The sequence below is a fragment of the Bufo bufo genome, chromosome 11 (genome assembly GCF_905171765.1).
Source record: "Bufo bufo chromosome 11, aBufBuf1.1, whole genome shotgun sequence".
Classification (NCBI taxonomy): Eukaryota; Metazoa; Chordata; class Amphibia; order Anura; family Bufonidae; genus Bufo; species Bufo bufo.
The window spans coordinates 643,813-663,231 of record NC_053399.1 but is presented as its reverse complement, the minus strand read 5'-3'; the positions used below and the strand labels follow the sequence as shown (position 1 = coordinate 663,231).

Here is a 19,419-nt window from a genome sequence, read left to right as displayed (position 1 = left end):
AGCAGTCTCAGACTCTGAATGGAGCACTGCTGCTTGGTAACAGGGGAGTATTGTACTTGTCTACCGCCAGCAGACTCTGAATGGAGCACTGCTGCTTGGTAACAGGGGAGTATTGTACTTGTCTACCGCCAGCAGACTCTGAATGGAGCACTGCTGCTTGGTAACAGGGGAGTATTGTACCTGTCTACCGCCAGCAGTCTCAGACTCTGAATGGAGCACTGCTGCTTGGTAACAGGGGAGTATTGTACTTGTGTACCGCCAGCAGTCTCAGACTCTGAATGGAGCACTGCTGCTTGGTAACAGGGGAGTATTGTACTTGTCTACCGCCAGCAGACTCTGAATGGATCACTGCTGCTTGGTAACAGGGGAGTATTGTACTTGTCTACCGCCAGCAGCCTCAGACTCTGAATGGAGCACTGCTGCTTGGTAACAGGGGAGTATTGTACTTGTCTATTGCCAGCAGACTCTGAATGGAGCACTGCTGCTTGGTAACAGGGGAGTATTGTACTTGTCTACCGCCAGCAGACTCTGAATGGAGCACTGCTGCTTGGTAACCGGGGGAGTATTGTACTTGTCTACCGCCAGCAGACTCTGAATGGATCACTGCTGCTTGGTAACAGGGGAGTATTGTACTTGTCTACTGCCAGCAGCCTCAGACTCTGAATGGAGCACTGCTGCTTGGTAACAGGGGAGTATTGTACTTGTCTACCACCAGCAGCCAGCAGACTCTGAATGGAGCACTGCTGCTTGGTAACAGGGGAGTATTGTACCTGTCTACCGCCAGCAGACTCTGAATGGAGCACTGCTGCTTGGTAACCGGGGGAGTATTGTACTTGTCTACCGCCAGCAGACTCTGAATGGAGCACTGCTGCTGGGTAACAGGGGAGTATTGTACTTGTCTACCGCCAGCAGTCTCAGACTCTGAATGGAGCACTGCTGCTTGGTAACAGGGGAGTATTGTACTTGTCTACCGCCAGCAGACTCTGAATGGAGCACTGCTGCTTGGTAACGGGGGAGTATTGTACTTGTCTACCGCCAGCAGACTCTGAATGGAGCACTGCTGCTTGGTAACAGGGGAGTATTGTACTTGTCTACCGCCAGCAGTCTCAGACTCTGAATGGAGCACTGCTGCTTGGTAACAGGGGAGTATTGTACTTGTCTACCGCCAGCAGTCTCAAACTCTGAATGGAGCACTGCTGCTTGGTAACAGGGGAGTATTGTACTTGTCTACCGCCAGCAGTCTCAGACTCTGAATGGAGCACTGCTGCTTGGTAACGGGAGTATTGTACTTGTCTACCGCCAGCAGACTCTGAATGGAGCACTGCTGCTGGGTAACAGGGGAGTATTGTACTTGTCTACCGCCAGCAGTCTCAGACTCTGAATGGAGCACTGCTGCTTGGTAACAGGGGAGTATTGTACTTGTCTACCGCCAGCAGCCTCAGACTCTGAATGGAGCACTGCTGCTGGGTAACAGGGGAGTATTGTACTTGTCTACCGCCAGCAGCCTCAGACTCTGAATGGAGCACTGCTGCTTGGTAACAGGGGAGTATTGTACTTGTCTACCCCCAGCAGTCTCAGACTCTGAATGGAGCACTGCTGCTTGGTAACAGGGGAGTATTGTACTTGTCTACCCCCAGCAGTCTCAGACTCTGAATGGAGCACTGCTGCTTGGTAACAGGGGAGTATTGTACTTGTCTACCGCCAGCAGCCTCAGACTCTGAATGGAGCACTGCTGCTTGGTAACAGGGGAGTATTGTACTTGTCTACCGCCAGCAGTCTCAAACTCTGAATGGAGCACTGCTGCTGGGTAACAGGGGAGTATTGTACTTGTCTACCGCCAGCAGTCTCAGACTCTGAATGGAGCACTGCTGCTGGGTAACAGGGGAGTATTGTACTTGTCTACCGCCAGCAGTCTCAGACTCTGAATGGAGCACTGCTGCTTGGTAACAGGGGAGTATTGTACTTGTCTACTGCCAGCAGACTCTGAATGGAGCACTGCTGCTTGGTAACGGGAGTATTGTATTTGTTTACCGCCAGCAGTCTCAGACTCTGAATGGAGCACTGCTGCTTGGTAACAGGGGAGTATTGTACTTGTCTACCGCCAGCAGCCTCAGACTCTGAATGGAGCACTGCTGCTTGGTAACAGGGGAGTATTGTACTTGTCTACCGCCAGCAGACTCTGAATGGAGCACTGCTGCTTGGTAACAGGGGAGTATTGTACTTGTCTACTGCCAGCAGACTCTGAATGGAGCACTGCTGCTGGGTAACAGGGGAGTATTGTACTTGTCTACCGCCAGCAGCCTCAGACTCTGAATGGAGCACTGCTGCTTGGTAACAGGGGAGTATTGTACTTGTCTACCGCCAGCAGACTCTGAATGGAGCACTGCTGCTTGGTAACAGGGGAGTATTGTACCTGTCTACCGCCAGCAGACTCTGAATGGAGCACTGCTGCTTGGTAACAGGAGAGTATTGTACTTGTCTACCGCCAGCAGACTCTGAATGGAGCAGTGGCGCACGTTTGTGATCAATGGGGATCTCAGTGATGGAGCCTCCACCAATCAGACACATCACTAATCCTGGAGTAACCCCTTTAAATAGTTCTGACATAAAGTGATTAAAGTACGACGGCCAATGTTCAGATCCCACCCTTACCCTGTGCCTGGAAGGAGAGCAGAAAAGGACACTATAGTAAATCTGTATCTTACCCTAAAGGTAAATTAGGGGAAATGGTGGAAATGTTTAGATTTCCATCCTAAAGAGGTAGCCACCGACTATGAAAACACAACCTAAGTCCGGTGAGAGTGCATCCATCTATTATGTCCTCTGTGTTAGGGGTCTACAGGAAACGTGGTACAAACAGTATAAGCAGGCAGATACTCCTGACCAGTAAACAGTCCTCGCCAATGATAGGGGTGGCAATCCACAAGCACCAGGTGTGGTGGGTCTTTTGTGCATTATTTATTATTTCAGATGAAGTCAATAAACGGTGACCCGGAGGACTGATGCCCTTAAGATGGTCTAGGACATTTTCCCTTAAAGAGTTATTGAAAATATTTTAAAATCAGTCTATGAGCATAATAAAGAAAACTGTACCCCCACTTCAGCGTTGCCTGCTGGTTGCTGCTGTCCAAAAGTGACAACGTTAATCGCTGCTCTCGTGGGCATGTGTGCCTAAATTACTTGTGACCACCATACATACTGGGAACACCCAACCAGATGTTCTGGAGATGCTGTGACCCAGTGATCTATTTTGGCCCTTGTCAGGGTTGTTTTCCTGCTTCCAACACATCAACACTGATAACTGACCGTTCGCTTGCTGCTTAATATATCCCGTCCCCCGAGAGGCACCAAAGTCACCAGGTAAATCAATGTCATTCACCCAGTGGCATACATAGAGAAGTAAGGGCCCCATGGCAAGGATCAAACCGGGCCCCCACACAGGACAGAAGGGTTTCTGCCTAAACCCTTTTCAATGACCCTTGGTACATTTTTCACTGCCTCATTTGCTAAAAGTTGTTCCTTTAGAGGTTAGAGTCCTGACCAAGTTATCACCCCCAGTAGAAGAGGAGATGATCCCAACTAAGACTGGGCCCCCTCTTGCCCTGGGCCCCATAGCAGTCACATGGTATGCCGCTATGAAAGTTACGCCCCTGCATTCACCTGTTTTAATGTTATGGCTGATAGCAGACCGTGGAGCTACGCTGCCCATACACCTATCTACTAAAGATGTTCAGGTCTTATTGGCACCCTACTATTATCAGCGATTTAAAGGCTCTAGACATTCATGTTCGGCGTACAAGGTTCGGGATTCCGCTACCACCGACCATAACTTATAGCGGAATCCATAACGGAGTTCTTAGATAACCCGAACCTTGTTCGCCAAACTTCAAAACAGAAGTTTGCTCATGCCTACTCTGGACACCTTCAGGGGACAATTTTTTTTTAATGATTGCATGTTACTCATTTTGGGCTAAAAACGATATTTTTTTCAATTGGCCTTTATTAAAAATATTGAGCCACAAAGGGTTAATAAACCTTATCTCTAAACTAGTGAGAGTCATAAACACTTATTATAGGTCAGATCTGCTTACATAAGTGTTTATAAGGTCAGAGATCACAGATAAGGAGCCCTCAGCTTCTGGTCTGACGGAGCAGAGCAAATTATTCTATCAAAAACAGATGTATATAGATACTTAAAGGTCATGTGCAAGTGCAAAACCAGAAGAATCAAAACATAAAAAAATAAAGAAAGAAAGAATGACCCCTTAAAACGTACTATTTATTAAATTATTTTTATAAAAAACCTGAAAACATAGGCTAACTATACAACAACTCACAGATTAAGCGAACAATAATCAACGTGTTTTCCAGATAACTAGTGGTCCGCCAGTGATTATAAAGGACAAAAGGGGGGAACAATCACAGAGGGGAAAAAATTCCCGTGTAGCCCTGCTAAGTCCTCAGCCCGGGGATGACTCCTAAAAGTAGGGCTTCCCCGTCCCTAACCTGGCTGGCCCTAAAAAAGCCCTATTAGAAATTGGGTTTCCCTACTGCCCCCAACGCGTTTCCCCCACAAGGGTTCATCAGGGGGTCATGTGGGGAAAAAAATGAGGAACGGGGCCCAAAAACACTTATGTTAGATAGATACTCAAGTAGATAACCGACAATAATACATTACGTGAACCGGAGATTTGCAAGGATAGTCCATACAAGGGACAGCCCTAGAAATCAAAAGTGGATCCCCCTGATGAGGTCATGATAGATGCACAAGTGATAGTCCCCTGCAGCGGGGGGCATCTCAGCTCTGTACAGAGAAAAGACCAATTAAAAAAATAATTTTGTCTCAAAATAAGTACAACGAAAAATATATGCCCCCAAATGTTTACACTGTTGGGGAGATGAAGGCAAGCCAAGATCCGACACTTCTGTTCCACCCGCCCTCTGCGGTGTGTGCAGTACAACGCCAAGCCTAGATGATGTGAGGACCTAGAGCTGACCAATGACTAGGAGGTATGAGGACCCAGTGCTGTAGATGGGGCAGTCATGAGGGGAGAACCATGAACCTAGCACACAGACCCTCCATGTCCCAGTGTAAGAGAAGACTATGTGACTGGAGAACATCAGACAAGGGTTAGTAGCAGGGAATGCTGAAGACACAGCAGCACTGGGAGCACATACACTACAGTGGTCAAGATACAGTGGCCTCGGGATACAAGATTTTCAACTTACAATGGTCTTTAATGGTCCATGGAAATTTGACTTCAGACCCAGACTTAACCAACCAACACAGCCATTTCTCTAAAACACTTGTATTGACTGTTTACTAGCTCCTCTTTACAGTACAGTGCGGTACTATGTGTCCTCTACTGCCCTCTGTCTATACCAGGATGAGCTGCACCTTTGGAGGTCAGGGGAGGGCGGCTCCATGGTATTTTTCTGGCACACTGTATACTATACAGGAGGCGGAAGAAGCTCCTGTCCTCATTAAAGAAAGTGATTTCCAGCATCTATTCCTGACTCTCATATGTAAAGATGTCTTTTAGTTATCTGCCTATTTTTTTCTGAATGTTCTCTTCATTTTTGCGGCTTTGGAACAAATTAGTTGTTTTCCATAGAGTTTGGACTTAGGTTACAAAGCTTTCAACATACAATGGTTGTCCTGAAACGAATTAAAATTGTAACCTGAGTGACCACTGTACTTTGGTTACAGAGGTGAAACCGGTATGTTGGTCTAAGATGGTGCCCATGTCTTCGGTATAAAATGTCATGCTGTATGAGTAGTGATAAACTATGGTTCACCATAGCTTGAGTTATTGATTGGTTTCACTGCTGTCATCGTAGGGTGTTTGGCCGGCATCGTGAGGACAGAGAATGGTGTCACCGCAGTCTTGGGATTAGATGTCTCACTTACATGTTATTACAAAGCCCAGGAACAAGAGAAGGTTACTCAAGTTATCTGGTCCAAAAAAAACATGAATGGTCAGAACATTCAGGTTGCCATCCTGAACACGGAATATGGGGCTCATATCCCTCGTGAATATGAAGGAAGAGTGAAGGAAAATTCTCCTTTGAAGCCAGAAGATGGGTCAATAATCCTGAAAAATGTTGTCCAGGCGGATGAAGGCATCTACCAGTGTCGGGTCTACACCTTCCCATCAGGAACCTTTGAGGCTGAAGTGGAGCTAAAAGTACTTGGTGAGACTTTGTATAGCTGGTGAGGTGGGCACTAATGATGCACCATTTAGTAACCTTTCTCTGGAGCTCACCATGCGTACATTTTAGTAAAGACTGGAGATAGCGGTGTAGGTGGGGTACACCTGGGGGTGCACAGAGGTGTCATGAAATGGGATGTCCACATATTATGGTAATACAGGAAATAAGCCTGACTGGTGACTGTGGACAACTCCTCCACCTTTCTGTGCATTAGTCTTAATGTTATTTTCCATGGGTGAGGGCTCTAAAGTCATTGTATGAAGAAGTTCCCCCTCTCTACCTGGGTATAAGGACAGTAAATTTCCATTATTTTCATACCTGTTTTTTTTGCCGTGCTGCTTAGTTCCACCTTTGCCAACGTTGAACCCTGGTCAACCATTGGTAGAGGGAGTGGGCCTGACCCTCGCTGCCTCCTGCACCGCTGAAGGAAGCCCTGCGCCCACCCTGACATGGGAAACCGAAGTGTCCGGGAAAAATATTTCAAACACTTATTCTCATGCTCGATCTGCCTCAGTGACTAGTGAGTTTTACGTTGTTCCAACTCGCAGTATGCACAAAAAGCTGCTGACCTGTGTGGTGTCTCACCCTGTGTTCCAGCAGGAGAAAAGGATCACACATGTCCTGGAGGTTGAATGTAAGTAGATACATGTCTTCCATAAGTGCACATATACCACTGGCTGTTGTACCACATATAACACATGTAGTTTTCTTATAAAACATTCCATGTTCCCTACAGATTTGGCTGATATCACCATTCAAGGTTATGAACATTGGTTTGCTGGAAAAGATGATGCAGCTTTGAGGTGTTTATGTGATGGTTACCCAACACCGAAGTACACATGGGTCAGGTAAACCCTAGTAGTATATTTCCGACACACTGGTGTAGGTCTTCCTCCAGATACCTCTGTCGACCTCCAGATCCCACTGTTCCCTCTGTCCTCCTCCAGACCGCTCAGTCCTCCCCCAGACCCCTCTGTCCCCCTCCAGACCGCTCAGTCCCCTAAAGACTCCTCTGTCCCCCTAAAGACTCCTCTGTCCCCCTAAAGACTTCTCTGTCTACCTCCAGACCCCTCTGTCTCCCCCCCCAGACCCCTCTGTCCTCCCCAGACCCCTCTGTCCTCCTCCAGACCCCTCTGTCCTCCTCCAGACCCCTCTGTCCTCCTCCAGACCCCTCTGTCCTCCTCCAGACCCCTCTGTCCTCCTCCAGACCCCTCTGTCCTCATCCAGACGCCTCTGTCCTCCTCCAGACCCTTCTGTCCTCCTCCAGACCCTTCTGTGTCCCCCCCCAGACCTCTGTGTCCCCCCCCCAGACCCCTCTGTCCTCCCCAGACCCCTCTGTCCTCCCCAGACCCCTCCAGACCCCTCTGTCCTCCTCCAGACCCCTCTGCCCCCCCCCAGACCTCTCTGTCCCCCCCAGAGCCTTCTGTGTCCCCCCCCCAGACCGCTCTGTCCTCCCTCCAGACACCACTGCCCCCCCCCCCCCAGACCCCTCTGTCCTCCCTCCAGCCACCACTGTCCCCCCCCCCCCCCCAGACCCCTCTGTCCTCCTCCAGACACCACTGTCCTTTTCAGGCTCCTCTGTCCTCCTAAGACTCCACTCCAGGCACTGCTCATTGCTACAGGAAAAACTGAAAGGGCACATTGAAATCCAAAATGTCTGATACATCTTTCCCCAGAAATCTGTTGTTGGGGAATATTGGGGGGGCTCCATCTATATCTGATAAGTTTAGACTTTTATCTAATATTTATGGAAAGCTGTAACAAATATAAAGACCAGGAATTTGGATCCCGCTTCATCCACAGTAGTAGCCACGCCTATGATCCACGGATCGTGAGCTTATTACATTTTTGGATTTATTATGGTCAGCTGTAGTCTAACCCTAGTAAGTTACAGAAGATAACAGATCTATTATCTGCACAAACTGTGGAGACCGCAATAACAGACGGTCGGTCAGGACTTGGTATAGGATGGACAGGCCCTATTGTAGGATCCTCCTGTCGGACTGGTGGACAGGATCTTGTGTAGGCTCTTCATTCTGCTTTTTGACCACTCTGTCTCTCCTCTGTCCCTTTTCTTCTTTGTCTCTTCTTTTCTCTCTCTCACCTCTGTCTCTCCTTTGTTCATGTTCTCCTTTCTCTCTCTGTGCATTCTCTCCTTTGTCTCCTGTCCCGTATCTTTTCTTTTCTCTCTCCTCTGTCTGCTCTCTCTCCCTTATCTCTTCTCTCATCTGCCTCTTCTTTCCAGTTTCTCCTTTGTCTCCTTTCTCTCTCCCCAGTCTCTTCTCTCTCTCCTCAGTCTCTTCTCTCTCTCCTCAGTCTCTTCTCTCTCTCCTCAGTCTCTTCTCTCTCTCCTCAGTCTCTTCTCTCTCTCCTCAGTCTCTTCTTTTATCTCTCTCTCCTCTGTCTCTCTCTCCATTATCTCTTTCCCTCTATTCTCTCTCTTCATTCCTCTATCTCCGTGATGTCTTTTCTCTCTCTGTGCATTCTCTCCTTTGTCTCCTGTCCCGTATCTTTTCTTTTCTCTCTCCTCTGTCTGCTCTCTCTCCCTTATCTCTTCTCTCATCTGCCTCTTCTTTCCAGTTTCTCCTTTGTCTCCTTTCTCTCTCCCCAGTCTCTTCTCTCTCTCTCCTCAGTCTCTTCTCTCTCTCCTCAGTCTCTTCTCTCTCTCCTCAGTCTCTTCTCTCTCTCCTCAGTCTCTTCTTTTATCTCTCTCTCCTCTGTCTCTCTCTCCATTATCTCTTTCCCTCTATTCTCTCTCTTCATTCCTCTATCTCCGTGATGTCTTTTCTCTCTCTTCTGCGTCTTCTTTCCTCTGTCTCTTCTCTATCCCTCATCTCTTTTCTTTTTCTGGTTTGTCTCTTCTCCCCTCTGTATCTTCTTTCTCCCTCTCTCTCTTCTCTGTATCTTCTTTCTCCCTCTCTCTCTTCTCTGTATCTTCTCTTTACTCTCTCTCTCTTCTTTCCTCAGTCTCTTCTCTCTCCCTAATCTCTTTACTCTCTCGCTCTTCTCTCCCCTCAGTCTCTTCTTTCTCCCCAGTCTCTTCTCTCTCCTCAGTCTCTTCTCTCTCTCCCCAGTCTCTTCTCTCCCCTCAGTCTCTTCTCTCCCCTCAGTCTCTTCTCTACCCACAGTCTCTTCTCTCCATTATCTCTTTCCCTCTATTCTCTCTCTTCATTCCTCTATCTCCGTGATGTCTTTTCTCTCTTCTGCGTCTTCTTTCCTCTGTCTCTTCTCTATCCCTCATCTCTTTTTCTGGTTTGTCTCTTCTCCCCTCTGTATCTTCTTTCTCCCTCTCTCTCTTCTCTGTATCTTCTCTTTACTCTCTCTCTCTCTCTCTTCTTTCCTCAGTCTCTTCTCTCTCCCTAATCTCTTTACTCTCTCGCTCTTCTCTCTCCTCAGTCTCTTCTCTCTCTCCCCAGTCTCTTCTCTCCCCTCAGTCTCTTCTCTCCCCTCAGTCTCTTCTCTCCCCTCAGTCTCTTCTCTACCCACAGTCTCTTCTCTCCATTATCTCTTTCCCTCTATTCTCTCTCTTCATTCCTCTATCTCCGTGATGTCTTTTCTCTCTTCTGCGTCTTCTTTCCTCTGTCTCTTCTCTATCCCTCATCTCTTTTTCTGGTTTGTCTCTTCTCCCCTCTGTATCTTTTTTCTCCCTCTCTCTCTTCTCGTTACTCTCTCTCTCTCTCTTCTTTCCTCAGTCTCTTCTCTCTCCCTAATCTCTTTACTCTCTCTTCTTTGTCTTCTTTTCTCTCTCTCCCGTCTGTCTCTTCTCTCTCCTCAGTCTCTTCTCTCTCCTCAGTATCTCTCTCCATTATCTCTTTCCCTCTATTCTCTCTCTTCATTCCTCTATCTCCGTGATGTCTTTTCTCTCTCTTCTGCGTCTTCTTTCCTCTGTCTCTTCTCTATCCCTCATCTCTTTTTTCTTTTTCTGGTTTGTCTCTTCTCCCCTCTGTATCTTCTTTCTCCCTCTCTCTCTCTTCTCTGTATCTTCTCTTTACTCTCTCTCTCTTCTTTCCTCAGTCTCTTCTCTCTCCCTAATCTCTTTACTCTCTCGCTCTTCTCTCCCCTCAGTCTCTTCTCTCTCTCTCCCCAGTCTCTTCTCTCTCTCTCCCCAGTCTCTTCTCTCCCCTCAGTCTCTTCTCTCTCCTCAGTCTCTTCTCTCTCCTCAGTCTCTTCTCTCTCCTCAGTCTCTCTCTCCATTATCTCTTTCCCTCTATTCTCTCTCTTCATTCCTCTATCTCCGTGATGTCTTTTCTCTCTCTTCTGCGTCTGCTTTCCTCTGTCTCTTCTCTATCCCTCATCTCTTTTTTCTTTTTCTGGTTTGTCTCTTCTCCCCTCTGTATCTTCTTTCTCCCTCTCTCTCTCTTCTCTGTATCTTCTCTTTACTCTCTCTCTCTTCTTTCCTCAGTCTCTTCTCTCTCCCTAATCTCTTTACTCTCTCTTCTGTGTCTTCTTTTCGCTCTCTCCCGTCTGTCTCTTTTCCCGTCTGTCTCTTCTCTCTACTATCCAGTCTTCCTTTGTCTCTCTCAGCACACTGCTTCCGACCGTTCACCAGGAGTTTAACCTTTCGCCATGCTGCTGTATCTGCACATTTTTAATAAAAATGACGAACTTTTCATACACAAACAAAACAATATTCTTAAAAATGGAAGAAACCCAATTTCAAAACAAGATGTTGTCTTTAAGCTTGAGCCGTGGCTCCCAGGTTTTGTGTGAGGTCCTTCATGCCCCCAGTGCCTTCTCATGGTCCCGGATGGGGTCACCCGCTATGATCTTACTATATATATCTGCTGTCAGGTCCAGACAAACCCCTGTTTTCTGTCAAACCAGCAATTCTGTGAGAAAGCCGAGCCTGGAGTTTCTGGCTGGACCAGTTCATGGTGATGTCATCAGTCACACCTCTCCATGCGAGCTCCAACCTGTGCCCATGAAGACAAGTTCTGTTACTCCAGGGTAACCCCTTCACTGCCAGTCACCAGGGTTACAGGCCGTGGGGCATCGCCTAGACACTGTGGCGTATCACTGACGTTATTATAGTACAGTGCGATATTCACCTTCAGGGCGTTCTCCTACCTACATGACATGAGCTCCATTATGTATCTCTCTATATAAGCAGAGATGAAGCAGAGTTAACCTTGTAATGGGTGTCAGAGCATTGACATACAAGGGTGCAGGGACACCTAGACCAGCGCCATATCATCAAGTATAACATTCCTCCCTTTTATTTCCAGGGTCAATGGTTCTCTCCCAAAAGATGTAAAGATTGAAGGCAACCAGCTAAGATTTACAGGTCCACTCCTCGCAGAAGACGCAGGGGTCTACATCTGCGAGGCCACCAATGGTGTAACCACTAGACAAGCCAGTGTCATGGTTACCGTTACAGGTAGGTCATTCTCCCAAGTGTGTGTGTGTGTGGGGGGGAGGGGGAAGGGTATCAGGGGCGAGAGAGCATTATTAAAGATGGGGAGATATGATCATAGGTGGGGGCTATTGTCACTGGGTTAGAGTCAGGTGGAGTCAACTGTGACCTCCTAAGAAACCAGTGGAATAAGCTGTCCATGAACCTGGGTGCGGTCCGGGTGGAGCCGCAACTTCAAAGAGAGGTTTAGAATAGTAAAAACGTCACTGTCAGTCATGTCCCTCCCCCCCATCCCGGATGAGGCCGCCAAGTTAATATATGCAATGAGGGGGTGCTAAGTACCCCACTTCCCCTGACGAAGCCACGCTAGTGGTGAAACATGTCGGGAGGGGTGTTCTAGTCTAGCGCTGAGGTTTAGACAGCGTACAGTGAGAAGAAAGCAAGGAGCTTTAGGAGCGACTGAGGGCCAGTTAGGAACAGGTTAACGGCAGTGGATCAAGCCGAGCAGTAACCTGACCGAGGAAAGAGCTATTAGAAGAAGCAGTGACAATCCAACCCAGCATACAGAGTGTTAGCAAAACACATGAGGGGCCTCACAAAAGGACTGTCAATTGTAACAACCTTTAACCTGAGGCCATGCATTACCAGGACTGGGGTATATAAATCTATACTCTGCCACACTCCATACTGGTTGGATTATAGAGATAGTAATACCATCCCCTGCCGTCAATGTACATCATGTACACACAATACTCCCCTGCTCCCAGCACGTTCATAGTTAATGCACCACGATAGGTACATATAGAAAAATTAATTCTCCCAGATTGTCAGTCCTGACATTCTGAGGGTTGTAGTGCTCCAGAATGAAGGACATTTTGAAATTTCACAGCTGCCTGGACAACCCCCAGAGTCTATGTCCAGGTCTGTGGCCCCATGGCGCTACCCACGATTTCCAATCTACTTCACAGTGATGGTCATGAGTTGCCCTCCTTACCCGGGTCAGCTGTACCTGCGCTCCATTTCAGCTCAACCTTGTTCTCTTCTTTTCCAGACAGTGAACCTCGAAACGTGGACCTCTTGTCAGTCTCCTTGGTGTCTGTGGCGGTAGTGACGGGGCTCCTGGTGCTAATTCTGGTGATAATTGTCATCCTAGTGAACCGACACCACAAGAGGAAAACAAAGAGACTTTCAGAGAAAATGTGAGTCCTGGGAGCTGCCAATATGTAATGGAGCGGTGAGCGCTGCCTATATGTAATGGTGGAGTGGTGAACGCTGCCTATATGTAATGGTGGAGCGGTCAGCGCAGTCAATATGTAATGGTGGAGCGGTGAGCGCTGCCTATATGTAATGGTGGAGTGGTGAACGCTGCCTATATGTAATGGTGGAGTGGTGAACGCTGCCTATATGTAATGGAGCGCTGAGCGCTGCCTATATGTAATGGTGGAGCGGTCAGCGCTGCCTATATGTAATGGAGCGGTGAGCACTGCCTATATGTAATGGTGGAGTGGTGAACGCTGCCTATATGTAATGGTGGAGCGGTGAGCACTGCCTATATGTAATGGAGCGCTGAGCGCTGCCTATATGTAATGGTGGAGCGGTCAGCGCTGCCTATATGTAATGGTGGAGCGGTCAGCGCAGTCTATATGTAATGGTGGAGCGGTCAGCGCAGTCTATATGTAATGGAGCGGTGAGCACTGCCTATATGTAATGGTGGAGTGGTGAACGCTGCCTATATGTAATGGTGGAGCGGTGAGCACTGCCTATATGTAATGGAGCGCTGAGCGCTGCCTATATGTAATGGTGGAGCGGTCAGCGCAGTCTATATGTAATGGTGGAGCGGTCAGCGCAGTCTATATGTAATGGAGCGCTGAGCGCTGCCTATATGTAATGGTGGAGCGGTCAGCGCTGCCTATATGTAATGGTGGAGTGGTGAACACTGCCTATATGTAATGGAGCGGTGAGGAATGCCTATATGTAATGGTGGAGTGGTGAACGCTGCCTATATGTAATGGTGGAGCGGTCAGCGCAGTCAATATGTAATGGTGGAGTGGTGAACACTGCCTATATGTAATGGTGAAGCGGTCAGCGCAGTCAATATGTAATGGTGGAGCGGTCAGCGCAGTCAATATGTAATGGAGCGCTGAGCGCTGCCTATATGTAATGGTGGAGCGGTCAGCGCAGTCAATATGTAATGGAGCGGTGAGCACTGCCTATATGTAATGGAGCGCTGCCTATATGTAATGGTGGAGCGGTCAGCGCAGTCTATATGTAATGGTGGAGCGGTGAGCACTGCCTATATGTAATGGAGCGCTGAGCGCTGCCTATATGTAATGGTGGAGCGGTCAGCGCAGTCAATATGTAATGGTGGAGCGGTCAGCGCAGTCAATATGTAATGGAGCGCTGAGCGCTGCCTATATGTAATGGTGGAGCGGTCAGCGCAGTCAATATGTAATGGTGGAGCGGTCAGCCTATATGTAATGGAGCGCTGCCTATATGTAATGGTGGAGCGGTCAGCGCAGTCTATATGTAATGGTGGAGCGGTGAGCACTGCCTATATGTAATGGAGCGCTGAGCGCTGCCTATATGTAATGGTGGAGCGGTCAGCGCAGTCAATATGTAATGGTGGAGCGGTCAGCGCAGTCAATATGTAATGGAGCGCTGAGCGCTGCCTATATGTAATGGTGGAGCGGTCAGCGCAGTCAATATGTAATGGTGGAGCGGTCAGCGCAGTCAATATGTAATGGTGGAGCGGTCAGCGCAGTCAATATGTAATGGTGGAGCGGTGAGCGCTCTCTATATGTAATGGTGGAGCGGTCAGCGCAGTCAATATGTAATGGTGGAGCGGTCAGCGCAGTCAATATGTAATGGAGCGCTGAGCGCTGCCTATATGTAATGGTGGAGCGGTCAGCGCAGTCAATATGTAATGGTGGAGCGGTCAGCGCAGTCAATATGTAATGGAGCGCTGAGCGCTGCCTATATGTAATGGTGGAGCGGTCAGCGCAGTCAATATGTAATGGTGGAGCGGTCAGCGCAGTCAATATGTAATGGTGGAGCGGTCAGCGCAGTCAATATGTAATGGTGGAGCGGTGAGCGCTCTCTATATGTAATGGTGGAGCGGTCAGCGCAGTCAATATGTAATGGTGGAGCGGTGAGCACTGCCTATATGTAATGGTGGAGCGGTGAGCGCTCTCTATATGTAATGGTGGAGCGGTGAGCGCTCTCTATATGTAATGGTGGAGTGGTGAACGCTGCCTATATGTAATGGTGGAGCGGTCAGCGCAGTCAATATGTAATGGAGCGGTCAGCGCAGTCAATATGTAATGGTGGAGTGGTGAACGCTGCCTATATGTAATGGTGAAGCGGTCAGCGCAGTCAATATGTAATGGAGCGGTGAGCACTGCCTATATGTAATGGAGCGCTGAGCACTGCCTATATGTAATGGAGCGCTGAGCGCTGCCTATATGTAATGGTGGAGCGGTCAGCGCAGTCAATATGTAATGGTGGAGCGGTGAGCGCTCTCTATATGTAATGGTGTAGCGGTGAGCGCTCTCTATATGTAATGGTGGAGCGGTGAGCGCTCTCTATATGTAATGGTGGAGCGGTGAGCGCTCTCTATATGTAATGGTGGAGCGGTGAGCGCTCTCTATATGTAATGGTGGAGCGGTGAGCGCTCTCTATATGTAATGGTGGAGCGGTGAGCGCTCTCTATATGTAATGGTGGAGCGGTGAGCGCTCTCTATATGTAATGGTGGAGCGGTGAGCGCTCTCTATATGTAATGGTGGAGCGGTGAGCGCTCTCTATATGTAATGGTGGAGCGGTGAGCGCTGCCTATATGTAATGGTGGAGCGGTGAGCGCTCTCTATATGTAATGGTGGAGCGGTCAGCGCAGTCTATATGTAATGGTGGAGCGGTCAGCGCAGTCTATATGTAATGGCGGAACGGTCAGCGCAGTCTATATGTAATGGTGGAGCGGTCAGCGCAGTCTATATGTAATGGAGCGCTGAGCGCTGCCTATATGTAATGGTGGAGCGGTCAGCGCTGCCTATATGTAATGGAGCGGTGAGCACTGCCTATATGTAATGGAGCGCTGAGCGCTGCCTATATGTAATGGTGGAGCGGTCAGCGCAGTCAATATGTAATGGTGGAGCGGTGAGCGCTCTCTATATGTAATGGTGGAGCGGTGAGTGCTCTCTATATGTAATGGTGGAGCGGTCAGCGCAGTCAATATGTAATGGTGGAGCGGTCAGCGCAGTCAATATGTAATGGTGGAGCGGTGAACGCTGCCTATATGTAATGGTGAAGCGGTCAGCGCAGTCAATATGTAATGGAGCGGTGAGCACTGCCTATATGTAATGGAGCGCTGAGCGCTGCCTATATGTAATGGTGGAGCGGTCAGCGCAGTCAATATGTAATGGAGCGGTGAGCGCTCTCTATATGTAATGGTGGAGCGGTCAGCGCAGTCAATATGTAATGGTGGAGCGGTCAGCGCAGTCAATATGTAATGGTGGAGCGGTGAGCGCTCTCTATATGTAATGGTGGAGCGGTGAGCGCTCTCTATATGTAATGGTGTAGCGGTGAGCGCTCTCTATATGTAATGGTGTAGCGGTGAGTGCTCTCTATATGTAATGGTGGAGCGGTGAGCGCTCTCTATATGTAATGGTGGAGCGGTGAGCGCTCTCTATATGTAATGGAGCGCTGAGCGCAGTCTATATGTAATGGAGCGCTGAGCGCTGCCTATATGTAATGGTGGAGCGGTCAGCGCAGTCAATATGTAATGGTGGAGCGGTCAGCGCAGTCAATATGTAATGGTGGAGCGGTCAGCGCAGTAAATATGTAATGGTGGAGCGGTGAGCACTCTCTATATGTAATGGTGGAGCGGTGAGCGCTCTCTATATGTAATGGTGGAGCAGTGAGCGCTCTCTATATGTAATGGTGGAGCGGTGAGCGCTCTCTATATGTAATGGTGGAGCGGTGAGCGTTCTCTATACGTAATGGTGGAGCGGTGAGCATTCTCTATACGTAATGGTGGAGCGGTGAGCGTTCTCTATATGTAATGGTGGAGCGGTGAGCACTCTCTATATGTAATGGTGGAGCGGTCAGCGCTCTCTATACGTAATGGTGGAGCGGTGAGCGCTCTCTATACGTAATGGTGGAGCGGTGAGCGTTCTCTATATGTAATGGTGGAGCGGTGAGCGTTCTCTATATGTAATGGTGGAGCGGTGAGCGTTCTCTATATGTAATGGTGGAGCGGTGAGCGTTCTCTATATGTAATGGTGGAGCGGTGAGCGCTCTCTATATGTAATGGTGGAGCGGTCAGCGCTCTCTATACGTAATGGTGGAGCGGTGAGCGCTCTCTATACGTAATGGTGGAGCGGTGAGCGTTCTCTATATGTAATGGTGGAGCGGTGAGCGTTCTCTATATGTAATGGTGGAGCGGTGAGCGTTCTCTATATGTAATGGTGGAGCGGTGAGCGTTCTCTATATGTAATGGTGGAGCGGTGAGCGTTCTCTATATGTAATGGTGGAGCGGTGAGCGTTCTCTATATGTAATGGTGGAGCGGTGAGCGTTCTCTATATGTAATGGTGGAGCAGTCAGAATTTGCTTTTCATAAAGATTATAAAACTTGGTGTCATATATTTCAGTGAGGAGCTTTCAACATTATCCAGACAGACGTCCCGGAGGAGACTGAACTCCAACACGGCCAGCACAGACACCAGGATGCAGGTATGCCCATCCACACACAGCATCGGGCAGAGACACAGGTATGCCCATCCATACACAGCCCCGGGCATAGACCCCAGGATGCAGGTATGCCCATCCACACACAGCATCGGGCACAGACCCCAGGATGCAGGTATGCCCATCCACACACAGCATCGGGCACAGACACCAGGATGCAGGAATGCCCATCCACACACAGCATCGGGCACAGACCCCAGGATGCAGGTATGCCCATCCACACACAGCATCGGGCACAGACACCAGGAATGCCCATCCACACACAGCATCGGGCACAGACCCCAGGATGCAGGAATGCCCATCCACACACAGCCCCGGGCACAGACACCAGGATGCAGGTATGCCCATCCACACACAGCCCCGGGCACAGACACGAGGATGCAGGTACGCTCGGGCACAGACACCAGGATGCAGGTATGCCCATCCACACACAGCCCCGGGCACAGACACCAGGATGCAGGTATGCCCATCCACACACAGCCCCGGGCACAGACACCAGGATGCAGGTATGCCCATCCACACACAGCCCCGGGCACAGACACCAGGATGCAGCTATGCCCATCCACACAGCCCCGAGCACAGACACCAGGATGCAGGTATGCCCATCCACACACAGCCCCGGGCACAGACACCAGGATGCAGGTATGCCTATCCACACACAGCCCCGGGCACAGATACCAGGATGCAGGTATGCCTATCCACACACAGCCCCGGGCACAGACACCAGGATGCAGGTATGCCCATCCACACACAGCCCCGGGCACAGACACCAGGATGCAGTTATGCCCATCCACACAGCCCCGAGCACAGACACCAGGATGCAGGTATGCCTATCCACACACAGCCCCGGGCACAGATACCAGGATGCAGGTATGCCCATCCACACACAGCCCCGGGCACAGACACCAGGATGCAGGTATGCCCATCCACACACAGCCCCGGGCACAGACACCAGGATGCAGTTATGCCCATCCACACAGCCCCGAGCACAGACACCAGGATGCAGGTATGCCTATCCACACACAGCCCCGGGCACAGATACCAGGATGCAGGTATGCCCATCCACACACAGCCCCGGGCACAGACACCAGGATGCAGGTATGCCCATCCACACACAGCCCCGGGCACAGACACCAGGATGCAGGTATGTCCATCCACACACAGCCCCGGGCACAGATACCAGGATGCAGGTATGCCACTCCACACACAGCCCCGGGCACAGACACCAGGATGCAGGTATGCCCATCCACACACAGCCCCGGGCACAGATACCAGGATGCAGGTATGCCCATCCACACACAGCCCCGAGCACAGACACCAGGATGCAGGTATGCCCATCCACACACAGCCCCGGGCACAGACACCAGGATGCAGGTATGCCCATCCACACACAGCCCCGAGCACAGACACCAGAATGCAGGTATGTCCATCCACATAGCCCCGAGCACAGACACAGGTATGCCCATCCACACACAGCCCCGGGCACAGATACCAGGATGCAGGTATGCCACTCCACACACAGCCCCGGGCACAGACACAGGTATGCCCATCCACACACAGCATCGGGCTCAGACACCAGGATGCAGGTATGCCCATCCACACACAGCATCGGGCACAGACACCAGGATGCAGGTATGTCCATCCACACAGCCCCGGGCACAGATACCAGGATGCAGGTATGCCCATCCACACACAGCCCCAGGCACAGACACAGGTATGCCCATCCACACACAGCCCCAGGCACAGACACAGGTATGCCCATCCACACACAGCCCCGAGCACAGATACCAGGATGCAGGTATGCCCATCCACACACAGCCCCGAGCACAGACACCAGAATGCAGGTATACCCATCCACACACAGCCCCGGGCACAGACACCAGGATGCAGGTATGTCCATCCACACACAGCCCCGGACACAGACACCAGGATGCAGGTATGCCCATCCACACACAGCCCCGAGCACAGATACCAGGATGCAGGTATGCCACTCCACACACAGCCCCGGGCACAGACACAGGTATGCCCATCCACACACAGCATCGGGCTCAGACACCAGGATGCAGGTAAGCCCATCCACACACAGCCCCGGGCACAGACACCAGGATGCAG

General features: G+C 49.9%; 1 protein-coding gene across 27 annotated transcripts in view; it reads left to right on the top strand.

The window, feature by feature from the left end:
* NECTIN4 (nectin cell adhesion molecule 4) overlaps positions 1–19,419 on the top strand; it is a 58,384-nt gene that overhangs the window by 35,304 nt on the left and 3,661 nt on the right. For 6 of the 27 annotated variants that reach the window (XR_005774839.1, XR_005774838.1, XM_040412013.1 and 3 more), the window contains exons 2-12: positions 5,842–6,195; positions 6,557–6,847; positions 6,950–7,061; positions 11,439–11,590; positions 12,618–12,765; positions 17,211–17,292; positions 17,554–17,949; positions 17,996–18,262; positions 18,353–18,727; positions 18,894–18,939; positions 19,106–19,197. Coding sequence is in view for 24 of the 27 variants with exons in the window: in XM_040412013.1 (XP_040267947.1) it covers positions 5,842–6,195; positions 6,557–6,847; positions 6,950–7,061; positions 11,439–11,590; positions 12,618–12,765; positions 17,211–17,292; positions 17,554–17,949; positions 17,996–18,262; positions 18,353–18,727; positions 18,894–18,939; positions 19,106–19,197 (2,315 nt within the window). In the remaining 3 variants the exon portion in view is untranslated. Of the gene's footprint in view, positions 1–5,841; positions 6,196–6,556; positions 6,848–6,949; positions 7,062–11,438; positions 11,591–12,617; positions 12,766–17,210; positions 17,293–17,553; positions 17,950–17,995; positions 18,263–18,352; positions 18,728–18,763; positions 18,810–18,847; positions 18,940–19,059; positions 19,290–19,419 lie in introns of all 27 variants that reach the window. The other 21 variants (XM_040412008.1, XM_040412007.1, XM_040412028.1 and 18 more) reach the window with 19 other exon arrangements.